General features: G+C 37.7%; 1 protein-coding gene across 6 annotated transcripts in view; it reads left to right on the top strand.

Annotated features, from left to right (window-relative positions):
* VTI1A (vesicle transport through interaction with t-SNAREs 1A) overlaps positions 1 to 23,364 on the top strand; it is a 362,693-nt gene that overhangs the window by 312,076 nt on the left and 27,253 nt on the right. For 4 of the 6 annotated variants that reach the window (XM_038410868.2, XM_038410870.2, XM_038410866.2 and 1 more), the window contains one exon: positions 22,715 to 23,364. This exon is cut by the window's right edge and continues 8,408 nt beyond it. The exons of the other annotated variants lie outside the window; for them this stretch is intronic. In XM_038410868.2, the coding sequence (XP_038266796.1) occupies positions 22,715 to 22,808 (94 nt within the window). In that variant the 3' untranslated portion in view covers positions 22,809 to 23,364. The remainder of the gene's footprint in view (positions 1 to 22,714) is intronic. 6 annotated transcript variants of the gene reach the window in all.

The following is a 23,364-nucleotide window of genomic DNA, read 5'->3' as shown; positions in this document are numbered from 1 at the left end:
CTTGAAGTGTGAAAGTTGACACTTAGTGTAATAAGAATGATTTTACAGTAAAAAAAAAAAAATCTTTTTGGTAAATGTAAAGTTAAGTTGATGAAGTTTTGTAAAACAATAATAGTTACCATATTCCAGGGGTCTGTGTATTCTGCAGTCATACAGAATCTGCCCTTCACAGCGGAGTTGTTTCAGAATCAGAGCTTTCCTTAAAAACAAAAAAACCTGTTTCTAGCTTCATGGTTACAAAGATAATGCTCCAAATAGGAGCGGAGTGTAAACTGGTGTGGTGGAGTCTGATTTGTGAATCCGCATTCATTTTAAAACTACAATATAATGTGACAGCTACGAAAGCTCCAATAGAGGTATGACCTGGTCAGATTCAATTTAATGAATTATAATGCTGAAACCTCATGGTGATTGTGTAATTATCAGTATTAACTATTTCACTGCTGCTCGTGTTAGTCATCTAGCCAATTTGTTTGTCTCACAATCCTAAATAGCCTCCCATGCCATCTTATTGCCAAAGGCCTCAAATATTCCCTAGAAACTGCCAAAATCTTTTCTTTGATAGTTTCTGCAATGCAGTTCTGCCTTGTCAATACACTAATCTGCAGCATATTGAAAACAAAAAACAAAAGAGTAGAGTTTAAAACAAATTGAATTTAATATCAATACAGGTATAAATAAGTGACAAAATGACTTTTCTGATTGTAAAAAGAAAAGGAGTACTTGTGGCACCTTAGAGACTAACAAATTTATTTGAGCATAAGCTTTCGTGAGCTACAGCTCACTTCATCAGATGCATCCGATGAAGTGAGCTGTAGCTCACGAAAGCTTATGCTCAAATAAATTTGTTAGTCTCTAAGGTGCCACAAGTACTCCTTTTCTTTTTGTGAATACAGACTAACACGGCTGCTACTCTGAAACTTTTCTGATTGTATTCGTCATTTTCATTTTCATTCAATAAAAACCTCCAGTTTTGATTTTCCCTGAAGCTGTTGCACCTGAATGCTGCAGAATTCGGGGTCCTTGCTGCAGAATTTAAGTGCAACTAGCCAATATGTTCACAGTGCCTTGACAATACTTACTTATCTTTCCATTTAAATAGGCCAGCTTTCCTGTTATCTCATGGCCACTGACTGTAAGCTGATCTGGTGGTGGAAAGCTGTAGGATCTTGCTAGCAATCTCTCCCCTGGGGTGTTAGGATTCCTTTAATGTTATAGAACTGACACAACTGGCTGCTGGCAGCCAAGTGTAGGACTGCTGTAATTTTCTTGGGAGGCTGAGCAAATCCCAGAATAGGAGTACACAAAGATGTCATGAAACCACCTTTGCGGTTTCAGAAATGCAACAAGGAGTGTAGTAATCTATCTTGTATCTTGCATCCATTTTATCTTTTACATAATTAATGTATGCAGTGTACACAATTGTTTTCCTTGTCCTTGTTCTCCTAATTGATGGTTTGTGTGCTTTTTTTGTTTGTTTGCTTGTTTGTTTTTAGTGCTTATGAAAGTGAGGAACTTATAAAACAGGAAGGAAATAGACATAATCTGGTAATGCACTGTGCCAGTTTCCAAACACAATTCTACCAAATCAGTTCCGAATCTGCAACACTCTCTGCTAGTTAGATCGTTGGCCTCTTTCAAACATATTGAAATGAGACCAAAGATTTGGTGTTATTTTTTGTGTGTGTGGAAAATCTAGTTTCATATGAGACCTTGACACTCATTCTAAACTGGATTTGAATCCAGATCTCCAGAGACTAAAAGTTGCTCTGCTCAACCCGTGGATGGAAATTGTTTCCCAAATGTAGAGTATTTGCTATATTCCCAGTATAACATCTTTGCTGGTTTACTCCTTTTTTATTTATTTTTTTAAACCTTTTATTTTTCAAGGAACCATAGACCTTGACTGATGTTTAGCCTTAGCTCAGTAGCTGAGAGAAGTGAACAAAGTAAAAACAAAAACACCACCCCTCAAGAGTCCGTTCCTCCTAGGGCTCACTGTTAGCTTCCTTTGGGAAAAAAAAAAAAAAAGGGGTACATAGCAAGCCCATAAACTATATTCTGTCAGGATATTTTAAAGAGACGTTATAGTAAAGAAATAGTAAGTAGAAACAAATATGAGCACTTCTGGGACCTTTCGAACTTCTGCACAATCTCAAGTGTAGTTTTCTCTCAGACACAGTTTGAATGAAGAAATTCTGTCTACTTTACTTGGGTTCAGTTCTGTGATCCGAGCGATTTTTGACACATCAAACCGACCTAAAACTTAATTAGCTTTGCTATAGGAAGTCAATATGCAAGAGAGGTTTTAGGAAAGTCTAACACTTTTTCACTTTAAAAAAACTGATTTTTTTCCTGGATAATTGTAATATTTGTAGAGGATTATATGAGAAACGGTGCACAAGCCCCACTAGCTGTGTATTTCAATCTGAAAAAGGAGAGAAGAAACTTCCAGAAAATGTGCAGCTCATGTTTGTTTTGATTAATATGCCTCCTGTATCATCCTGAGTTTTATAGGCGTGTGATAGGAGTTTTATAGGGGCATCCTCCCCCTTGACCTGAAGGAATTAGGGCAGGCCAGAGGGGTCAATTAGCCTATTAGGTGGCAAACGGGGGGTGGGGGGGAATTACGGCTGAGAGAAAAACCCTAATTAGGAGCATAGGTGCCGACTTCTGCTGGCGCTGGCGGGTGCTCAACCCCCCTCTGCCCCCGGCCCAGCCCCAACTCCACCCCTGCCCCGCACCCTCCCGCCACTCCCTATTGCAATCCCTTCCCCAAAGTCCCCGCCCCAACTCCGCTCCTCTCTGCCCCATTCGACTCTTTCCCCAAAACCCTGCCCCATCCCCGCCTCTTCCACGCATCCTCCCCTGAGCGTGCCACGTTCCCGCTCCTTCCCCCTCCCTCCTGGAGCTTGTTATGCCATGAAACAGCTGTTTTGCAGCATCAAGCGCTGGGAGACAGGTGGAGGAGCAGGGACGCAGCACGCTCAGGGGAGGAGGCAGAGGTGGAGGTGAGGTGAGACCGGGGGGCAGGGAGCTTGGCTGCCAGTGGATGCAGAACACTGACTAATTTTTCCCTGTGGGTGTTCAGCCCCTGTGTAGGAACCCGCAAGTCTTCCAGAAAGTCAGGGAGAAGGCAGCAGTTAGGAGCTGGAAAAGGATGCAGTCACTCCCTGGGAAGAGTAAAGCTGGCAGACCCAGAGAAGGAAGGGAGAGCCAGATGGTTAGGAAAGCGCCCAGGGAAATGCAGCAAGGTATGGAGTGCAACAGACCTTGGCTGCAGTGTAGAGAGTCCCTGGACTAGAACCCAGACTAGGGAGTGGACCCAGATTCTGCTGCCAGCCACTGCAGGAGTGGCAGTGTGAGGCAACAAAAGACTGAAACCCTGATATGCTCTCACTCGGATTCAGGTTCAGGGAAGCTGAAATCACAGAAGCTGTTCTTGTAAGAATTTGACCCAAAGTTGCAAAAATCTTGCAAACTCAGTGGATCTATTCTTCTGCTGTTTTGAAACGCATATAATCTCACAGGATTAAACTGTTCTTGTAAGATCTTAAATGGTAACCAGAAAATAGGTTTCTCCTAATTTTGGATCCAGTTTGGATCTACTTGTAAAATCCACAAATTCAAAAAGGCTTCAAGTGTATGCTTTTACTTTCGACCCATCTCTAATCTGTAGTGTGCTTCACAGAACATTCCAAACTCAGTACTTACCAGATCTGTACAAATTCTGCAAAAACCATTCCAGGAAAATTTGTTCGAATTTTTAAACAAATTTTTTTCAGCCATGTTCTCACCCTTTTTTTTATGTTCTTCACTTTCCCTGAAGATTTTATCAAAATAGTTGCCTGGTGAGATATATTTATTAAAAGTGCATTGATTTTCCCATCCTTTACAGTTTCCAGAGATGATCTATTGCAAACAATGAACCCATAGCCCTAATGAAGTTCTGATTCTTCTTTAACATTTGTTTAATTGAAGCTAAAACAAAAAAAAATTACAGTATAATATTTTAAGAGCAACTGTGTAGCACCTTTCCAAGTTTGCATGCCTGTCAGCGAGATGTAATCCTGTAAGTGTGAATGAATGACTCCATTTCCAGTTTGCGTTTCCATTTCCATTGCAAAAATAGCAGTGGGCACACTATACTTCCAGAATAGATACCTTTCTAAAGCTTTATAAATCACAAGCCAATAAAAAGTAACCTGAGGTTATTTCTTTATTAAAAATTCTCTTTATGGTTGGTGCTAAATAAAAAAGCAGCCTTAAAATAACAAGGATTAATTTATAATTCTTTTCCAAGTTTGTAAGTTGTATTTTGTAAGGATATAAAGTTATATATAGAATTTCTCAACGCCTAAAGTTTTTCACAGCCATAGTTGGTGTGAAATGCCAACGCTTTAGCCATCCTCATACCATGGCTGCATCTCATCATGACAAAGGTGCATTCCCAGGTTCTTGTGCTTAACTTTGGGGTTTGTGCATTTTTTTGGTTACATTGGGCAAAAAAAAAATTCAAGTGTTTAAGTGATTTAGGAGCCCATGCCCCACTTTGAAAAGTGGCTTAGTTAACTAAGAGCATGAGCCTTTGGTTCCTATGCATAGGTCTGCTCTGTGATTAAAAAAAAAACCTCACGGCACTGAGTCTGAGCACAAGGACAGCTGGCTCGGGCTGAAGTGATAAAAATAGCAGTGCAGACATTCAAGCTCAGAGACCCTCCGCCCTTGCAGGGTCTCAGAGCCCAAGCTACAAGCTGAGCTTGAAGATCTATACTGCAGGTTTATAGCCCTGCATCCCAAGACCTGCAAACCCAAGTCAGTTGACTTGGGCCAGCCGCTGCCCTTCTGCGGGTCTTTTCTCATAGTGTAGACGTGCCCTGAGAGCATGTCTGCACTTAAAATGTTGCATCCATGCAGTATTTTAAGGGTAGACGTGCCCTTAGGCTGCGCCATTGTAGCTCTTTAATGAAGATGCTCTAAGCTGATGGGAGAGAGCTGGAGTTGACGTACCTTAGGTCGAGTTACCATGGGGTCTACACTGCAGGGGGTCAACGGGAGAAACTCTCCCGTCGACTCACCTTATTCTTCTCATCGGGGAGTAGAGTACAGGGATTGACTGGAGAGCGATCTGCAGTCCATTTGGCGGGACTTTACTTGATCTGCTAAATCGACCACTGGTGGATCGATCTCAGAGCGTCGATCCCCACTGTACTGTAGACCTGCCCTTAATCTCTTAACCTTCCATTTTGCTTTCTGTAAAATGGGGATAATGCTACTCACCTCAGTGATATGAAGATGAATCAGTTAAACTTTTGTTCTAATAATTAATTAATGTGTATTTAACAGGACTTTGAAGATGAAAATTGTGAGGCATTATTATTGTTAGTCTAATTCATTTTTATTAATATTCTTATAATTGTTGCTCCTATGTTTCTGCGCTGTCATACAAATGGCATTTATTTTTTAGCAAAATATTTGTTTCCATTGTGTGCCTCCTGTCTAAAGTATGTTGATGGAGTTAAGGCACGTTTCTGTTTTTTAACCAAAGTGTGTCTATTTTTAGCTTTCAGATGCTGGTTGCATGTTGTGTGTGTGTGTATATAGATAATATATATAAAAATCATGGGCAAATTATATCTCATTAAAGATATTCCTCTCTTTCATTGGTGCTTATCTTTGTTATTGGAGGAGAATTTCTGTTTAGTGTTAATCCAGCACTGAGTCTTGTGTGTCCAAGTGGGACTCCATTCAAGAATAAGGATCCATCCATGCTCCTGAGTCTGGAGGATTGGACCCACAATCTGTAATTTGTTGCATTCAGCGTGTAGTAAATTTGCATGTATGCTAGGCATCAGCAAAGTTCCAATACAAGGGCAACTGCACTTGGCTATTTCTCATTTAAAGGTGGAACTAACATTACAGTAATGTTATTAGGCCCATTGTCCTACTGGGCCCTTTCCAGTTTGGGTAATTACATTTTCAGTTTTCCCTGCAATTTACATTGGAGACAGTATCTGTTTTCACACCCTGTCCTAAAGAGAACATGGTATTACCGTGCACTATTCAACAGCTGCTACATCCTATCCCAGAGTAGATGAAGCAATTCCATGTGTACACTTATCAAGTCCTACTCTGGCTTTGACTATGACCCAATAGCAATCAATGGTATCCAAGTGTCATAATTTGGCTTATAGTTGGGGTCTAATTCACATCCTTTACTTGCACTAAATAGCATTCACTTGAGCAGTTTCAGTGACAGGATTGCAGAATCAGGCCCCTAAGGATACTTGGGAATTAAAAGAATTCTATAATTGTATGGTATTATTATGATTACTACTCTGGAGAATGCAGAGGTATTGAAGACAGCAAAATAAATTACAGAGTTAAATGTATAAGTAAACCAGGAAACGACTGATGTTTTTTTCATACTAGTAATCTTCATAATCACTTCATTTGCAGTTATTTTATTTTAAACTTTAGGCAGAATTTTGAAGCATAACTCAGTGGAGATTTTTGCTGTAATCTATAGAGTTTAATGAAAGCTAATTGGAGGACAAATTCTAATCTAATTAAAATGTGACCGCAGAAAGCAGAAAGGATAAATGAAAGGAAATGTTCTATAGAGCACAGTTTTCAAACAATAATTATTCTGAATACGAAGTCAGATGAAGCTTTTTTACATGATGATCGTGGATGTTGCCAGCAATAAAACAACCTTGAGATATTTTAAATGAAAGTTTTAATATATTTTGTTTTAAAAGTGGACATTTAAATCACAGCTGTGTAAGGGCTTAAAAAAAGCGACACACACATTCTCATCTAAAAACATAACAAGTTAGCCAAAGTTATACATTCCATCTAAGTTCTCATGATCAGCAGATGTAAATGTTCGCAGTATGCAGAAGAGTTATGAGCCCTAATGAGATTTCAATACTGAGCAAACAATAAAAATTTATGCATTGCATAGTTTTAGTGGCCTTTGGCTTCATGGATAGTGTTACACCCTTTCAACAGCTTTGGTAATATAATATCCATCTGGCTTTGGAAGTAAGAAAAGTTTTAGGGGTGAACTGAAATTGTGAAAAATAATTTGATTAATTACTTTGTCAGGGTCCTGCATTTCCATGGTATAGTTGTTCATAGTAATCGTAACCCTTGTGCAGATACATAGGTTCTAGTTATGTTCTGACACAAGCTTTGAAAGATTCAGGTGAAAGATAGGTTTTCCAGCATTTGAGACAGACTATTTCCTGTTCTATACGTATCCAGAGCGCTCCCAGACAAACCCTCTAGCAAGAACATTCCTGTCACAGTCCGGTAAATGAGAGAGTTGAAAAGCTGCACTTTCGCTATGAACTGTCATGTGTTACAATAAAAGAGGTTGAATACATACACAAAAAGAAACACACAATAGTAATTAAAATAAATGTAAGCAGTGGGGGATGGGGATACCCTAGAATCAGTGAATTAAACTGATACCATTTGAACATAAGCTTGACCATCTCAAACTTCAGATCCTTTTTTGTTTTAGTTTTTAATAATTCAGAACCTTCAGTTTAATGGTTTCCTGCATTACACTGTATAAATATTAAAAAGTTTGCATGGGATTAATAACAGATTCTCTGCATACGTGTCACAGCACACATCTGCAGCAAATCTGCTAGCATATTTCTTATACTAGTTTTACTTTGGGGCCATAAAGTAATTCCTGTTTTGTGAATGAGAATAAACCTATTATGCACTAGGTTAGCTACACCCAGTTTCTACTCTTCAGGGAGAAAAAGCTGCTTATTTGATATGGCGTCTCAAATTTCAGTGTTCTGAAGCAAGTTTAAGCTTCTGATAGGTTTGCTTGAGCAAGCTGTTGGAAATTGCCTTCACTATTTCTTGATTTTACTTATCCCAGAGAGTACTGACAAACTTCTGGGCAGCAGCAAACTAAGGGAACTTAATTATAAAGTGTAATGTTTTACTGCTAAATTCGTTAATGAGGCAACATGCAAAAACTGGAATATTTACCCGTTTTCTCTTAAAATAGTATAAAATGTTTTTTGTTCTTTTTAAAAGAAGCAGCTTTCAGTGATGCAGTTTTGCAGCTCACAAAAGCCCTTTTTCTCATCCACAAATAGCTAGCTTTCTCTTTGCCCCAAGGGAATTGTGCATAGCTCAAGTAAAGTTTAAAAAAAATAAGAGATCGTTTCCCAGTTTTAATTCAAACACGATGCATATTCACACAGACACTCTCTCTCTCTCCCTCTCTCTCTCAAAAGGAAGATCCAGAAGTGTTACACCGACCTGCCCTCTGAAAGTTCTATTGACCTGAAGTTTACTAAACAAATAAATGAGGAAAGCAACATATGTTTCACATCCCTGGCAGAAGTTCTGTCCTTGAGATGTAGAGCCAGACTCAATCTTGAGGTGGTGTAACTCCACTGAGTTACTGTTGATTTACAATGGTGTAACATTGAGCAGAATCAGGCCCATAAAATCAATTTAAAACATAATGTGAGACTTTGTATGTTTATATTCTTTAAAAGATGTAGGACCTGATCCAAAGCCCATTGACTTCAGTTGCCTATGGATCAAACCCTCAGCCTCCATAAGCTATTTAATTTTTTTCTTATTGGTATACATGCTTTTCTTTCTCTTGGAGTATTATTTTTCATAAAGTTACATTTCCCTGTCACTGTCCAATAGGTTTTTGTTGTGTATGACAGCTTTCATAGAAACTGGCTCTAAAACAATGTTTTGCAATTAAACCATGCATTTAGATCTACTGATGAAAAGTGCTATATAAGAGCTAGGTAGTATTATTATTTATTATTTATGAAGTGAAATAAAATAATAGAAAAGAGAAAGAGAAACTAAAAGGGAGAAAAGATGTTGTTAGGTTGTGATTTGAAAAGAGTCAAGGAAGTAGTAAGCTACAGGAACGCTTTTCCAAAAGACAGGAGCTGCACAGAAGAAGACTCTTGCACCAAAAAGTGACATGTTTGTGTGAAGTGGCTTTAAAAAGGCAGTTCTATCCATCTCTGATTTGTTTATCTCTGTTAGTGAGAGACATAATTGGGCCATTTCATCCCTGGCATAACTGCACTTACTTCAATGGAGTTGCATTAGATTTAATTATATGTTTATTTGCGATATTTTATTCAACCACTAGATGTCTCTGTATGCTATATATAGTCCCAGATAGGATGAAGCCCCTGGTAAACAAGGGAGACAAAACTGGAACTTAAACTGTGTGGAAATCTATTTCTTTTGTGTCTGTAGTTGTAACTATGTTCTTTAATAAGCATCTATTGTTTAAAGAGAACTCTGATTCGATACATTGTGATATCAGAGAAAAACCTACAGAGATTGAATGTTCCTGATTTAAAAAAAAAAAAGAAAAAAGCCCATTTGTTTCTCTACACCTGTTTAAGACAGACTCTGATTTCATATGTCATGAAACTAGAGCCAAACTCGTCGTTGCTAGGTGGGTACATCAGGCAGTCAAATTGGAATTTGAAATGGGCATCTCTTTCATTGTTTTCAGCATAGAAGTAATGCATACAATATAATATCACTACAAGTGATTTTTTTCAATTAAGTGACTGTTGACGATTTAGTGTTTAATTCTCTCCTTCATAACCCAGCGCACAGCGCTGTATGTCCAAGAAAGCCAGCAGCTATACCTGCACAAGCACAATAACTGATTTACCAGCACTGTAAAAACTGGGTATCAGATGTCAAGTTGAGTGGATTTTTTTTTTAAACAATCAGCTGAGGAGTGGGCCTGGGTGCAGAAATCTATTTCACGATTCTGTTTATCAGTCAGTCCTCTGACGGACCGAGATAGCTGCACCTGTGACCAGTTTTTTGTAGAGCTCTCTGAAGAAAAATGCAAAAGTAATCAGCACGTTTCCCTTTCATTTATCTCTGTCATCTGGGAATAAGATACAGATAGTATCAAGAGCAATGAAAGGTACATTCTGATATTATTTTCAGTTTTTTGTCTAGACAGAAAGGAGCAACCACTTGTATCTCTGGAACACATACCAAAAAAAAAAAAAGTCTACATTCTAGGCTGAAGGCCAGAGGGGGTAGTAAGCTGTCTATATTTTAAAAAAAAAAAAAAAAAAAAGTTAAAAACCACCAGCTACTCATCAGGTGATTGGAGACTGTGGTTGTAAAAATGAGCTGCAGGCAGAAGTTCTGAAAAATCCCAGAAAGTGTTGAAAACATCTCTAAACAAGGTATTTTTCTCCTGCACCTTTCTTGCTAAAGGTCCCAATAGCTGCCAAGAAAAGGAGTGAGAATGTTAGCTGCCAAATAAAAAATTTATGACTGTGTTTGGCAAAGGACTGTATTGCTGCTTGTTTTATACATTTCCACAAGACTCTTGCGGGGCTGTTGGGCACATACAACTCAGTGATTACTGTGCTTTATCTGTTCTGTAATAAAGAAAATTCAACTCAAATGAAGCAGTATTAAACAATATGACTTTTTTTCATTGAATAACCCCCTATAAATGTTTACTATGGCAAGAATATCATTTAAGATAATATTAATACAATATTCCCCATAGAAAAATGTTTTTTAAAACCTTTATCTGACCATTACTTGTTAATTGAGTAATTTTCTTAGTAAAAATATGTGAATCTTTCAGTTAAAAATGTATTGCTTTTGCAATTGTGCTTGTTATACATTGAAGTCTGGGCCAATAAACTGCCTGTTAAAACATAAAGGGGCCCATTCACTAAAGCTTGTGAATGCCATTTATGTTTGAAAAACAAGGAAAAGAATATGCTGGAATTTCATTCCTCACCAATATCAATTAGGTTTCGGACTGTGTCATTAAATTAATGTTGTGGGAGAAAAATATTTCAGTGTATTCAATGGAAAAATATTTTTAATTAGGGCTGTCAAGCAATTAAACAAATGAATCGCGATTAACCACATGATTAAAAAAATTAATCGCAATTAATTGCGCTGTTAAACAATAATAGAATACTGTACCATTTATTTAAATATTTTTGGATGTTTTCTACATTTTCAAATATATTGATTTCATTTACAACACAGAATACAAAGTGCACAGTGCTGACTCTATATTTTTTATTTAAAATATTTGCACTGTAAAAAACAAAATAGTATTTTTCAATTCACCTAATACGAGTACTGTGGTGCAATCTCTTTATCATGAAAGTTGAACTTAGAACTGTAGAATTATGTACAAAAAAAAACTGCATTCAAAAACAAAACAAAATGTAAAACTGTAGAGCCTACGAGTCCGTTCAGTCCTACTTCTTGTTCAGCCAATTGCTCAGACAAACAAGTTTGGTTACAATTTGCAGGAGATAATACTGCCCATTTCTTGTTTACAATGTCACCTCAAAGTGAGAACAGGCATTCGCATGGCACTGTTGTAGCCGATATTGCAAGATATTTATGTGCCAGATGCTGTAAAGATTCTTATGTCCTTTCATGCTTCAACCACCATTCCAGAGGACATGCGTCCATGCTGATGATGGGTTCTGTTCAACAAAAAGCCAAAGCAGAGCAGATCTATGTATGTTCTTTTCATCATCTGAGTCAGATACCACCAGCAGAAGGTTGATTTTCTTTTTTGGTGGTTTGGGTTCTGTAGTTTCCGCATTGGAGTGTTGCTCTTTTAAGACTTCCGAAAGCATGCTCCACACCTCGTCCCTCTCAGATTTTGAATGGCACTTCAGATTCTTAAACCTTGGGTTGAGTGCTTTAGCTATTTTTAGAAATCTCACATTGGTACTTTCTTTGTATTTTGTCAAATCTGCAGTGAAAGTGTTCTTTAAAAGAACTGTGCTGGGTCATCATCTGACCCTGCTATAACATGAAATATATGGGAGAATGCATGTAAAACAGAGCAGGAGATATACAATTCTCCCCCAAGGAGTTCAGTCACAGATTTAATTGACGTATTATTTTTTTAATGAGCATCATCAGCATGGAAGCATGTCCTCTGGAATGGTGGCCAAAGTATGAAGGGACATACAAATGTTTAGCATATTTGGCACGTAAATACTTTGCATCACTGGCTACAAAAGTGCCATGCAAACGCCTATTCTGACTTTCAGGTGACATTGTAAATAACAAACAGGCAACAGTATCTCCTGTAAATGTAAACAAACTTGTTTGTCTTAGTGATTGGCTGAACAAGAAGTAGGACTGAGTGGACTTATAAGCTCTAAAGTTTTACATTTGTTTTGTTTTTGAGTGCAGTTAGATAACCAAAAAAAAAATCTACATTTGTAAGTTACACTTTCACGATAAGGAGATTTCACTACAGTACTTGTATGAGGTGAATTGAAAAATGCTGTTTCTCTTGTTTATCATTTTTACAGTGCAAATATTTGTAATAAAAATAATAATATAAAGTGAGCACTGTGCACTTTGTATTCTGTGTTGTAATAGAAATCAATATATTTGAAAATGTAGAAAAACATCCAAAAATATTTAACAAATTTCAATTGGTATTCTATTGTTTAACAGTGCGATTAATCATGATTAATTTTTTAAGTGTGATTAATTTTTGTTAATCGCGTGAGTTAACTGCGATTAATTGACAGCACAATTTTTAATACAACATTAGCACATTGACAGTAATATTAAGTTGGCTGATGGTGAAGTAAAACCCTTAAAAAAGTACTTTGCCTCTCTGAAGAAACAAAATTATCTGTCCCCGTCTTTTCAAAACAGTTATCAGATTATGCTCCCAACTAATAATTAGTGCTGCTTAACACAGATCTTGTCATTCTGTTGTCTCAAAACTATAGATTGTTTATGCTTTTTCATTACCATGTATTTATGGAGGCATGAGGCTTGGAACACAAGGACTGCTCTTTTCATGGGCCCCATAGGTGGCAGAATACCTCGGGGTGGGACCAAGATCTCTCCTACCGCTCATGCTGGTAGAGTAGGCTGCCCCCTTTGAATGGATTGGGCAGTGGTAACACTGCCTTTGGTGCTCCTGGAGCTCCCCCTGGGGTAGCACAGTTCCACACCACACCAACACAGACTCGTGTCTTCAAGGCACAGTTGAATCCCATACCATAGCAATTATTCAATAGAAGCCAACAGTACTACAAATGCTATGTGCATATATGCTTATTTACTTCATGGTGTTTGATGTAAAGTACTAAAGACAGCCCAACATTAAGAGGATTATTTCAGACAGCATTAGGAGTTAATTTACAGAAGATTAGCTTTAAATCAGGCAGATATCATAAGCAAATTATCATCCATGTGAGAGATTCAGAGTCAAAATGTGTGCATGTGTGGTAAGGAATGGGGGTTAGCATCTCCTAGAACACTGAGCAGTCTGGTAGATACTTTGTTAGTTTCCTTTCTTAAGGTGTTACATTATTTCTCTATACACACTCCTTATTGATGCTGTTTCTTGGCAGTGTAACAGTTTAACTCCATGTACCTCTCATCTGATTAATATTATATACTTTGTGCTGTCCTTCCATTGAGTAGTGTTTTGTTTGACCCTACAAATGATGTCTCCAGTGTGTGATCATTTTAAATCTGTAGTATACATCTTGACTTCAGTATGACATACTTAATCCTTTATTTTTTTCTGTTAAAATGAGTTACATTTTAATGCCAAACTCATAAAAATGGAATGAATAAAATGGCAGATATTAGAATTGAGATTACAACTGTTTAAAAAATAGCTTCCGTGACGTTTAAGCTTATACATTTCAAATTTGTTTTTTATCTGCAGCAGGGATGGTTATTTTGTATTCATAAGCAAATTCTGTCCTTCAAGCTGCAGTCCAGCAGGCAGGAACAACAAACCAATCCCAATCTGCTCACCCAGTTTCCAAAACGCTTGAAAATTAGTTGAAGAGATTGTAAAATGGACTAGACCACATGCCTAAATCTTTTTGAGTTGCACTTGAGATTCTGAAAGTTTTGAAGTTTCAGGAATGGGTTGCTCTAACTTCTTAAATGTGTGTGTTTTACTCTCTGAAAGGCATTCAACTGATTAGTCTTCAATGTAACTCTGAACATGTTTTTTAATGGGGAAGGAAGTCTGGACAGAGTTCTGCATTTTATTCCTTTCCTGATGGACTAAATACCTTTAGGCAGGGTTGGCCTGAGGTCATAAATGCCTCCCTGTGAACAATGAAAAAGGAACCTTCACACCCTCCACAAGATCATGAAAACTGTGGGAAAGCCCAGTTTCCATTTAGGGGTCCCTCTGGTTGCAAGATCTGCAGGTGCTCTTGAACTTTGACTTCATCTGCTGTGGTTTCATGAAGTGCATGAGCACCTGGTATGGTTATTAAACTGAGGTGTCTGAGATCATAACAAAGTAGAGGCTTTTCTACTCCCCTAATAGAAATGCTGTAATGTGCTGAAAAGAAAACACTCTAATAGTGGTGAGCATCTCCTGTGAACTAATTTGATAGTTCTCTATCAGGTAAACCATTTGTGAATACATCGATCCTTTTTATTTTTCACTGTTCTGTCTTAGCTATTCCCAGGATTTCTCTGAACCAGTTGAGCAAAAATTGATTTTTATTTGTTCCACTGGCCTTGTGGAAAATTAGCTTATGAACTGGTTTTTATAGGGAGACTCAAAGCACAGTACAGGTTGAAAAATAAGCCTATAGCAGTCAGAATTGTTGTCTGAAATGTCTTCAGACTGGAAGGCTGAATTTATTGCACAAAACAAGTCCTAGCAATGTGGAGGTGTGCAGTCCTGCTCATTATCACTGGAAAAGGGGAAACCAAAAAGCACAGTAAAAAATTAAATTTTAATAATGCTAGTGATATTTTCTAAATCCTTCCTGACAGAAAGATTCTCATTATTTTTATCTGTCTCAGAGTAGGCTCTTTTAATGCCATCTCACAAATGGCCTTAGCCATGATTGTTTTCTTTTCTTTTAAAGCATTTGGGGAAAAAAATGAATATATGCTTTTCTATCATTTAAGAAGTGCCATGAAGTGGTAACATTTTGGATAGCACATTTTCAGGAACAATTGCTGAGATGCCTTTAGGTTTTTACAAAAGAGGTCAACATTATTAAGACAATTGTAGTCAACTTCCCATACGAAAAGACACCCAGTCAAATGTAGTGTGAAAAGGGGGAAATACTATAAACCAAGTAATGCCCAATCTCCAATGTAATCACATCTAAAAGCTATAGATTAAAATTGAATCAAGTCAAAGGATATTACATATTTTCTTTCTTGCTTCCTTCCACTTAATATATATTTCTAGACTTATCTTAATGGTTCTCAACTCTGGTATAGTACAAGTTTTCTTTTTTAAAACAAATGTATTTTCATTTTCTTGAATATGCATGGAATGTAAATGAAACACACTTATAGCAATAACCAGTACACAATAATATATGTTCTTGTCAGGCTTTTTAGCTGCATACAAGCTCCTGTTAGAGTAACAATTGCTTAATTTGTAAATGTTTTTGTTCATTAACTGTTTGGAAACCAGGATTAAATATACCCAGCAGTCTAGAAAACGCCACTGTTTTAAAGGCATATCCATCCATCCATCCATCTTAGAGCTATTTCTAAGGTTCGTACAAAGATACCATCTAAGAAACATGGTAGTGTAGCTTGCAGGCACACTTTTGACATACTCTTGTTGGCACTTTGCCATACTGGCTTAAGAAAAAAAAAGTGTGAGACTAGAGGATATATACTTTTAAATGGAGGGGTGCACTCAACATTTTTAATAGCGTGGCCTTACAATCCGCTACTCAAAACCCATCTTCCTGAGAAACTTTTTCAGTCGCATCTCCCCCAGATTCTCTTGCATTAGTTCTTACTGCTCGCCGAGGCAGTGCCAGCTCCCACCACACTCTAACAATCATACCTCCGCGGAACTGGTTCCATGACTTTTTCTCCCCGACACCAACTGGTGTTAATGCATGGCTTAATGCATTGCAATGCAATGACCTTAATGCATTGCTGTTGTGCAGTACAAGAGAGGAGTGCCCTCTTTCATTTGAGTTAATTTGATTTCCTTTGCATCATGGCCTGGAATTTTTCAAAGACAGTTTCCTTGAATTTAACATGTCTTTGTTGATGGTAGTTTTGTATTCTGAATTTTTAATCTGTGAAAGGTGATAAAGATGACCCAAACAGGGGGTTACGGGGAAGAGAGTGGCTCAGGAAATTAATGGGATGCTGATCCTTTCACCTCCAGGTTGCCACGTTGCATAGAGTCTTCCCTAGCAGTGGCCAGAAGAGAAGTTGTTCCCTTTTGAGCACTGTATGGTCTGTGTAAAATGATTTGTTCTCACTTCAGTTCCAGATGACCCTGGCCCAGAGACCCCCACAACCACTGCCATCCTGTTGACATAAACAGGCTATTTTGTTAATGAATGGACATAGAAACAATAGGGTTGAGGCACATTGGTGGAGCAGTGCGAAGAAGCATGCTCTGTCTCAGTCCAGACGGTACATGTTGAACAGAGGAAGAATATTCTCTATTCCGAAGGCTTATCAATGTGACACCTTAAAAAGAATTTGCATTTTTCAAAAACGGATGCATAAATGAAATCTCCTTCACTAACAGGAAAACTAGGGCTCTCCTAACTGCTTCCTTCATATCTGAGAGACAAGGTGGGTGAAGTAATATCTTTTATTGGACCAACTTCTTTTGGTGAAAGAGGCGAGCTTTCAGACTACACGGAGCTCTTCAGGACTTTGTATTTGGCACTTTGGGCTTTATATCTTCATTTATGCCACTCCATGGGCTCCAACTCACGTATCGAGCAACTGCCCTTTCTTCAAGTCACTCCCAATGTCTTTCTTCCCCAAGGCCATTCAGCAAAGCTCTCTTCCGGATATGTCCATTGAGTTTGCATGGTGACCCGACATATTACCTGTGATTGTCCATGTCTGAATTATATAGTAAGGTCCTCGGGACAAAGATATTTATCTGCTGCTCCAGGCACTATCCCAGCAGTCAACAAATAATAATAAAATCCTGCCATTGTTAGAGTTCAGTTAGCATTTATAATTAAATCTCATTGTGTGCATTGACATTTCAAAATTCAAATTTTTGAAAGATTAAACATTTTGACCTGCTCTATAATTAGCTGATAAAATGGAGGAAAACTGCATGCAAATGTTGTTTTCTATTTATTTTTTCTAATTTCAAATTTTCAAAATTAAAAATGTCTAAAGTCAAAAAATGTTAGCCAGCAGTAGTGTTTCTGCACAAGGTTCTGCAACTTAGTTTGCCTCAGTCTGTTTGTTCTTTTTTGAGTTGCTTTTGCTTAAAAGGACCATCCTTTATTTTAACGAAAATGACCTTTCCTGAAGAACAAGATTATTCAGAGTCTTAATTTAGCCACTTAGTATTGGGCATCTAAAGCCTTGTCTACAGGGGACTATTTTACTAGATTGCACTGATACCATATAATCCTCTGTATGGGCACTCTTATTTTGGTATAAGGGTGGCTTTTTTCAGTTTAGTTTAAACCCATTCCAAGGGAATATAATTTGAATTGAAAAATGCACTAATGCCAGAATAAAAGTATCTACACAGGGGCTTATACCCATATTATACCAGATTAAATTCACACTTTAGCAAACACGGGTGTAACTTTCCCATTTGGACAAGCCTATAGTTTTGAGTACTCAGAACCTCTGATGTGCATTTGAATATCGGGTACTAAAAGTCTTACTGTCTGATTTGCATGCCCAAATGTTTGCGTGCAGGAAGCATAGCTATTGATCACCTTTAATTAGGTACCCAAAAACTTAATGGCAAAGTAGTCAACGTAGCCATATAAAATGTGTTCCAATGTATGAAGAGGGGGATCCTTCCATCCAGAAAACATATCGGAGGCACTTCCATTTAAATCTTAAATGCATGAATTATCATGAAATGCTGTGAGACAGTGGCCCATAATTATATGCCCTGAGTTTGTCATCAATCTATCTGTGTTCTTGAGGATACTGGTTTTCAAGGCTTTTCTTTCAAGATACAGCCCTGTGTTGTAATGAATGTGTGCTAGCTGATCCCCAAAGCTGTTTTTATGTGTGTGTGTATATATATATGTGTTTGTGTGTGTGTGTGTATATATATATATATATATATATTTTTTACTTGTAGCAGTGTCAGAGATGAACTTCTGCTGGAACTTTTTTGCGATGTTTGTTTTGTAGTCTTCATTATTTCAGGTTAGGCACACACAATTCTTTATGTTTCCAGAGTCTGCACTCACTCGTTTGTGTTCCATATTTTGTAATCCGTTACCCATGATTGCTAATTTTCATGACAATTGTTATTGTACCATCAGTGCTTAGTGGCAAGGCATCATTATTCAATGCTGGTCAATCAGGCAGTAAGGCATGTGCAAGACATCAGGCTGAACCCATATAGATGTCGTGGACTCCCCTGCTAATGAATCCCGTTTTATAAAAAGGTTTAAACACAGTTGGCATCCTTAATGTAAGGTTTTCAATAGCTTATTTTGGAGCTGCTTTGTGTTTATACAGAGCAGATCTAAACATGTCACAAACAGAGTTAGAGCCATTGTGTGTGTGTTTGTGTAGCTATACAGAGAAGAGAATTTTTTTAAATGTATAAAGCAATGCAATACAATTTGTGTCATGGGACCACTGTGTACTGATGTGCAGAAGGCGGCAGTGTTTGGAAATGGATGGTAGGGCTTGTTCGCCAGACCAGTGGATATTGGGTGCATCTCAGAGGTGATCTTCTCGACCTCTAGGATGGAAAGCTGACTATGTCGTTCATCAACTCACAGAACAAAGTTGGCATCGGCTCCAAAGGGAGCCTCTAGGAGGCTTTTCGCTCAGAGGTTAGGCATTGTGACCAAACACAAGGAAAAGGTCAGGCCTTTCAAAACAGAGGAGTGGGAAACTTGGCAGAAGTGGGCGCACTGTAAGTGTAACTATTAGCTTGGTTTGTACAGCATGATGTTCCTACCCTCCTGTAAACATCCCCCAGCAATTTACTGTCCCATTAAACTGTAGCTGATAATTTCTCTGTCATTTCAAACCCAAATGTTTGGAACTGGTCCCACTTCCACTTGATGGGACGTTTGTTTAACAAAAAGTAGAATCATTGCATGTACCACGTGTTCTTATAGTTTCAAATATGAATGAAACAACAGAAGTTAGCTCTTAACTCACTCAAATATGCAGATCTATAGCAATGAATTCAGCCCATGAGCTACATCAAGTAAATGGTTAATTCATCGAGTATAACAGCACTGTGATTCATAATGTAAACTTGAGGAATCCTTGATGTTTCAGTCACACATTCCTCTTAATTTGGGCATGCATTCTTTTAAAACTACAGTGCGCTAACTTAATAAAATGCAGCATGCAAATGCACAAGTTTTTGCCTTCAGGCATTTTAGGCATGGATGTTTCAGTGGGTGTCTTCTTTCAAGTGTATATTCTTTCTTAAATTATTTACCCTGTAAACATGCTTTGCATTTTCAAAGGCGGCTTTGGGCTCCTCATTCAGTAGATTTAGTTGCGTGTAAGGTAATAGAGATAAAAGTTAGCATATCAATTTTGCCATGCTAATTTATTAGCCTTTTGGGTTTTTTGCAGCAGATTTTGAGCCCCATTTTTCCCCCTTTGGTAATATCATTCCCTCCTCCACTTTAAATTCCTTGCTGTGTTGCCTACAGCAATACCCACTGGCAGTGTCTGGCTGTGACAGTACTGTAGGCTCCTCTACAGATGGGTCCTGCCAATGCCAACCATTGTTCTACCACTGTGAGCTGGCATGACTACGTGGTATCACTCAAACCCCCCTTTCCACTTGATTTTTTCTTTACTCTGAAGGACTGCCCTTGCCTATTGACTCTGAAATGCTGACGCCCAGACGTTGTGTTCTCAGTCTGAGCCACAGTGACCAGAATCAGACTTCAGCATGTTCCCTGTTCTCTAACCCCTCCACAGTGTTGTCCTGCTGCTGCAACTCCTCTTCATCCATTTTCTTTGCAGCCCTGTCCACCTGGTACTCTACATTTGGTTGAATTTTATTTGTGCATTTGAAAGTAAAACAGCAGAACCCAGCATTTAAAAAAATATATAAAATGACTCTAACTGTAGACGTGGCTAGTAAAACTATATAATGCTTCAGTGGAGGAGTCTTTTGATAACATCCATCCTATTTGATGATTAAATTGTTCTTTTTAACTTTTTTTTTTTTTTTTGCTGCACTGAGCAGAGTAATTCAGATTCCTAGAAATTGAACTTTGATATGTATTTCCTAGACTTACACTTAAACTGAACCTTTAATTATCAGATAGATACAGGTGGCTGCATGTATAGCTCAGTATCCTTGTGAGGAGGATTTTAGAGACGCGGGTGCAGATTAAGTAATCTTGCAATCAGGTGTGCAGCTGGAGAATCAGAAATAAGACTTTGGGAAGCATCATTTTATTTATTTATTTATTTCAGCCTGAAATGATGAAACAAAATTAATTAGGCCAGATATGAGTAGATGATTTAAGCATTCAGTATGTTATGTATGCATTTGCCTAACTATGCGTTAGATTAAGCAAGTTTCTCCCACAGTTAATCCTTTGTAAATTAGCATTATGGATGCCTTGGAGCCCTCATCCCACAAATAAAATGGTTGTCAACCCAGCTGTACTGTATGTTACTTAAGGCGGAATTTTTTAAGAGTTTTCATGCTTTTAATCTATTTCACTGCTGAGTTTCAATTTTGCTGAGTTTCTTTTCAGGACTGATGAGGGTGACTGAGTAAATACATATTCTGGTTTTCATGCATCCACTTGGGCAAATCGTTTGTTATCAGGTGTTTTGGAGAGAATGTCACACCGCCATAAAGGGAAGCTGTGCGTTCAGGTGTTACATTGAACTGCAAACCAGGGAGAACCAAAAGCCCTTAATTATCTTTATTTTGTTAGACTGTTACATGTTTTTTTAAGAGTGAGAATCCCCCCTCCTCCCCGCCTCACCATCCCTTTGGCAGAGTAAATATTGCCTGTTAAGTTTGAATTAGCTGTCATTGCAAAAGAATTAATGCTGTGGTTGAGCCTTTCTAGTGAGGAAGGGAAAAATAAACGAGACAGATCTTCGTTCAGCTTTAAGTGATAAATGAGGACAAAGCAGGCCATTCATCTCCTGCTAGGAAAGTGGACACAAGCAGTAAAGCAGTTTTGCGGAAGATGTGTCAGCAAATGTGATCATTTTGTAACCTGTCAGGAGGATAGAGAGCTAGTCCTTTTAGAGTGTCACAGGGGAGTGTGTTTGTCTGATGTGACAGTTTTCATCCATCCATTTGCTTTTTTTTTTTAAAGTGGGGGTGAGTAAGGAGGGAGCTGAAGTTGATTAAACTTGCATCCTTGTATATTTATACTTTTCAGTACATACTCTATGTATATCCACTCAGGCTCAAACAAAAACCATTTAGCAAGGAAAACTCCCCTCTACTCTCTGGACTCTCCTCTTATCTACCACATGAAATACTCTTACTTTAACAAACTGCATTGCCACCCCCTTTCAAATTTGGGCACTAGAGTGAGTTTAACATATCGCAAAGCATGCTGTACCTCTTCTTAGTGCATGTTTCTTCTTTGGTTGGCTGGGTATTTATTTTCTTTTTGCAGTTGTTGACCCAGCAAAAGAAACTAAAATGAACAGGGTGGTTGGGGTTTTTCCTCCTTCCCAATTTATAGCCCATTCAGATGATGTGTTACATCCAAGTATGTTTTGCAAAAGTTCCTGCTGCGTGAGGGGCTTCTGGAAATATTGTGCTTCCATAGAAAGGGGAAACGATATTATGAAATATTTAAAATCCAAGCCTTATGCCAGATGGATCCAAATTATAGTCTCCATTGTTAAATTTACAAATATATGTATATTTGTGTGTATTATATATATAAAATTGAGCGCTTAATTTCAAGTAGAATCTAAAATGATGCAACTTCTGTTTTTACAGGAGGGGTTGTTCCCAACAAATGTTTGAATGATATTGGGTGTTTGTTCTTCTGGCCTCTTTTTTATTATTACTGATTTCCATCATTTTACTATATGGTAAATGTAACATTTGCCTATTACCATAAGTGAATGTATGCTACAGAGACAGATGAGGCTTTTATAACATGAGCTTCACAGTTTGACACTTCCTTCTTTATATCATCCTTTTCTTCAAAACTATCTTTTATTCTTCTCCCTTGGTATTTTGGTACAAGTAAGTACCTCACTGACATATGTTTCCTTGGAATCTTGTACCTTAATGGCAAAATCCCCTGAAAATTAGCAAATTGTTCAAGAAACGAGAGAGAGAGAGAGAGAGACATCGCAAAGGTTACATATTGGTTTAAGAGTCATTAGTGTATTTTTTATTACAGACCACCCTGCCCTGCGTGGATTATATCATGATTTATTATTTAATTGTTTAAACAAGTTAAAAGTGAATTGTAACATGCTGTGTGATCAAATTATTAATTTGTTTAGGTTAAGAACTGTTCTAACAGCTGCATCAGGAAATACTTAGAAACATTAGAACTTGGGAGAGAAAAATAAAAGCATTCCAGAATATGCAGTAGTCTTTATAGGTGCTTAGCTGAAGTTGTGGGCAAATCTTTTATCTCCAAGATATATGATTGAGGTAGGTCCACCTTTTTATTGTTTTACAAATATTCTTTCATTTTACTGTATTTTTTTCTTTTTCTTTTCTGTTTTTTTTCAGGATCATCCAAAACCGGATTTTGATAGTTATCTTGGCAATCATCATCTTCTTCACCATCCTGATGGCTATTTATTTTTCTGTCAAGAGACACTGATATCTTGGTTCTTCACTAAACAGCAACAAACTGCTTGTTCTGAGTAATTAAGACAAAGTGGTCACATGAATCACTCTCTTGCACTGACAGAATCTCCCTGTCTTTGCCACTGGTCAACTCAGGTGCAAGTAGCGTAAAAATATCTTGTATTATTGATTGCATGTGGATTCATTTTTTTCTTTGTTTTTTTCCTTAAAATGAATGTTTTTGGAATCTTCGTATATGGGTTTTAATATAAAAAACATAACTAAGGAGAATTAATGTGTGTCAAATTCCACACTGAGTTATTCATTTGTAAATTGCAAGAGCATGGGGCGGGGGAAGTGTCTCCACACTTTTCTTTTCTTGTGTTGTGTTGGATGTATAAATATCTAGCAATATCTGATCTTCTGTGACATCAAAGAATATGAGTAAAGCAGAAACCAAATGATGTAGAAAATGAACCTGTCCCAGGTGAGCCACTCCTGTTCATAAGTGTCCATAATAAATGTTAAGTAGTTAATTTTTAAAAAGACATCACCTCATGTCAGTGAGTGTTTAATACCTGATGTGAACC

Source organism: Dermochelys coriacea, chromosome 7 (assembly GCF_009764565.3).
Source record: "Dermochelys coriacea isolate rDerCor1 chromosome 7, rDerCor1.pri.v4, whole genome shotgun sequence".
Taxonomy (NCBI): domain Eukaryota; kingdom Metazoa; phylum Chordata; order Testudines; family Dermochelyidae; genus Dermochelys; species Dermochelys coriacea.
This window is presented reverse-complemented; position numbering and strand designations above follow the sequence as displayed.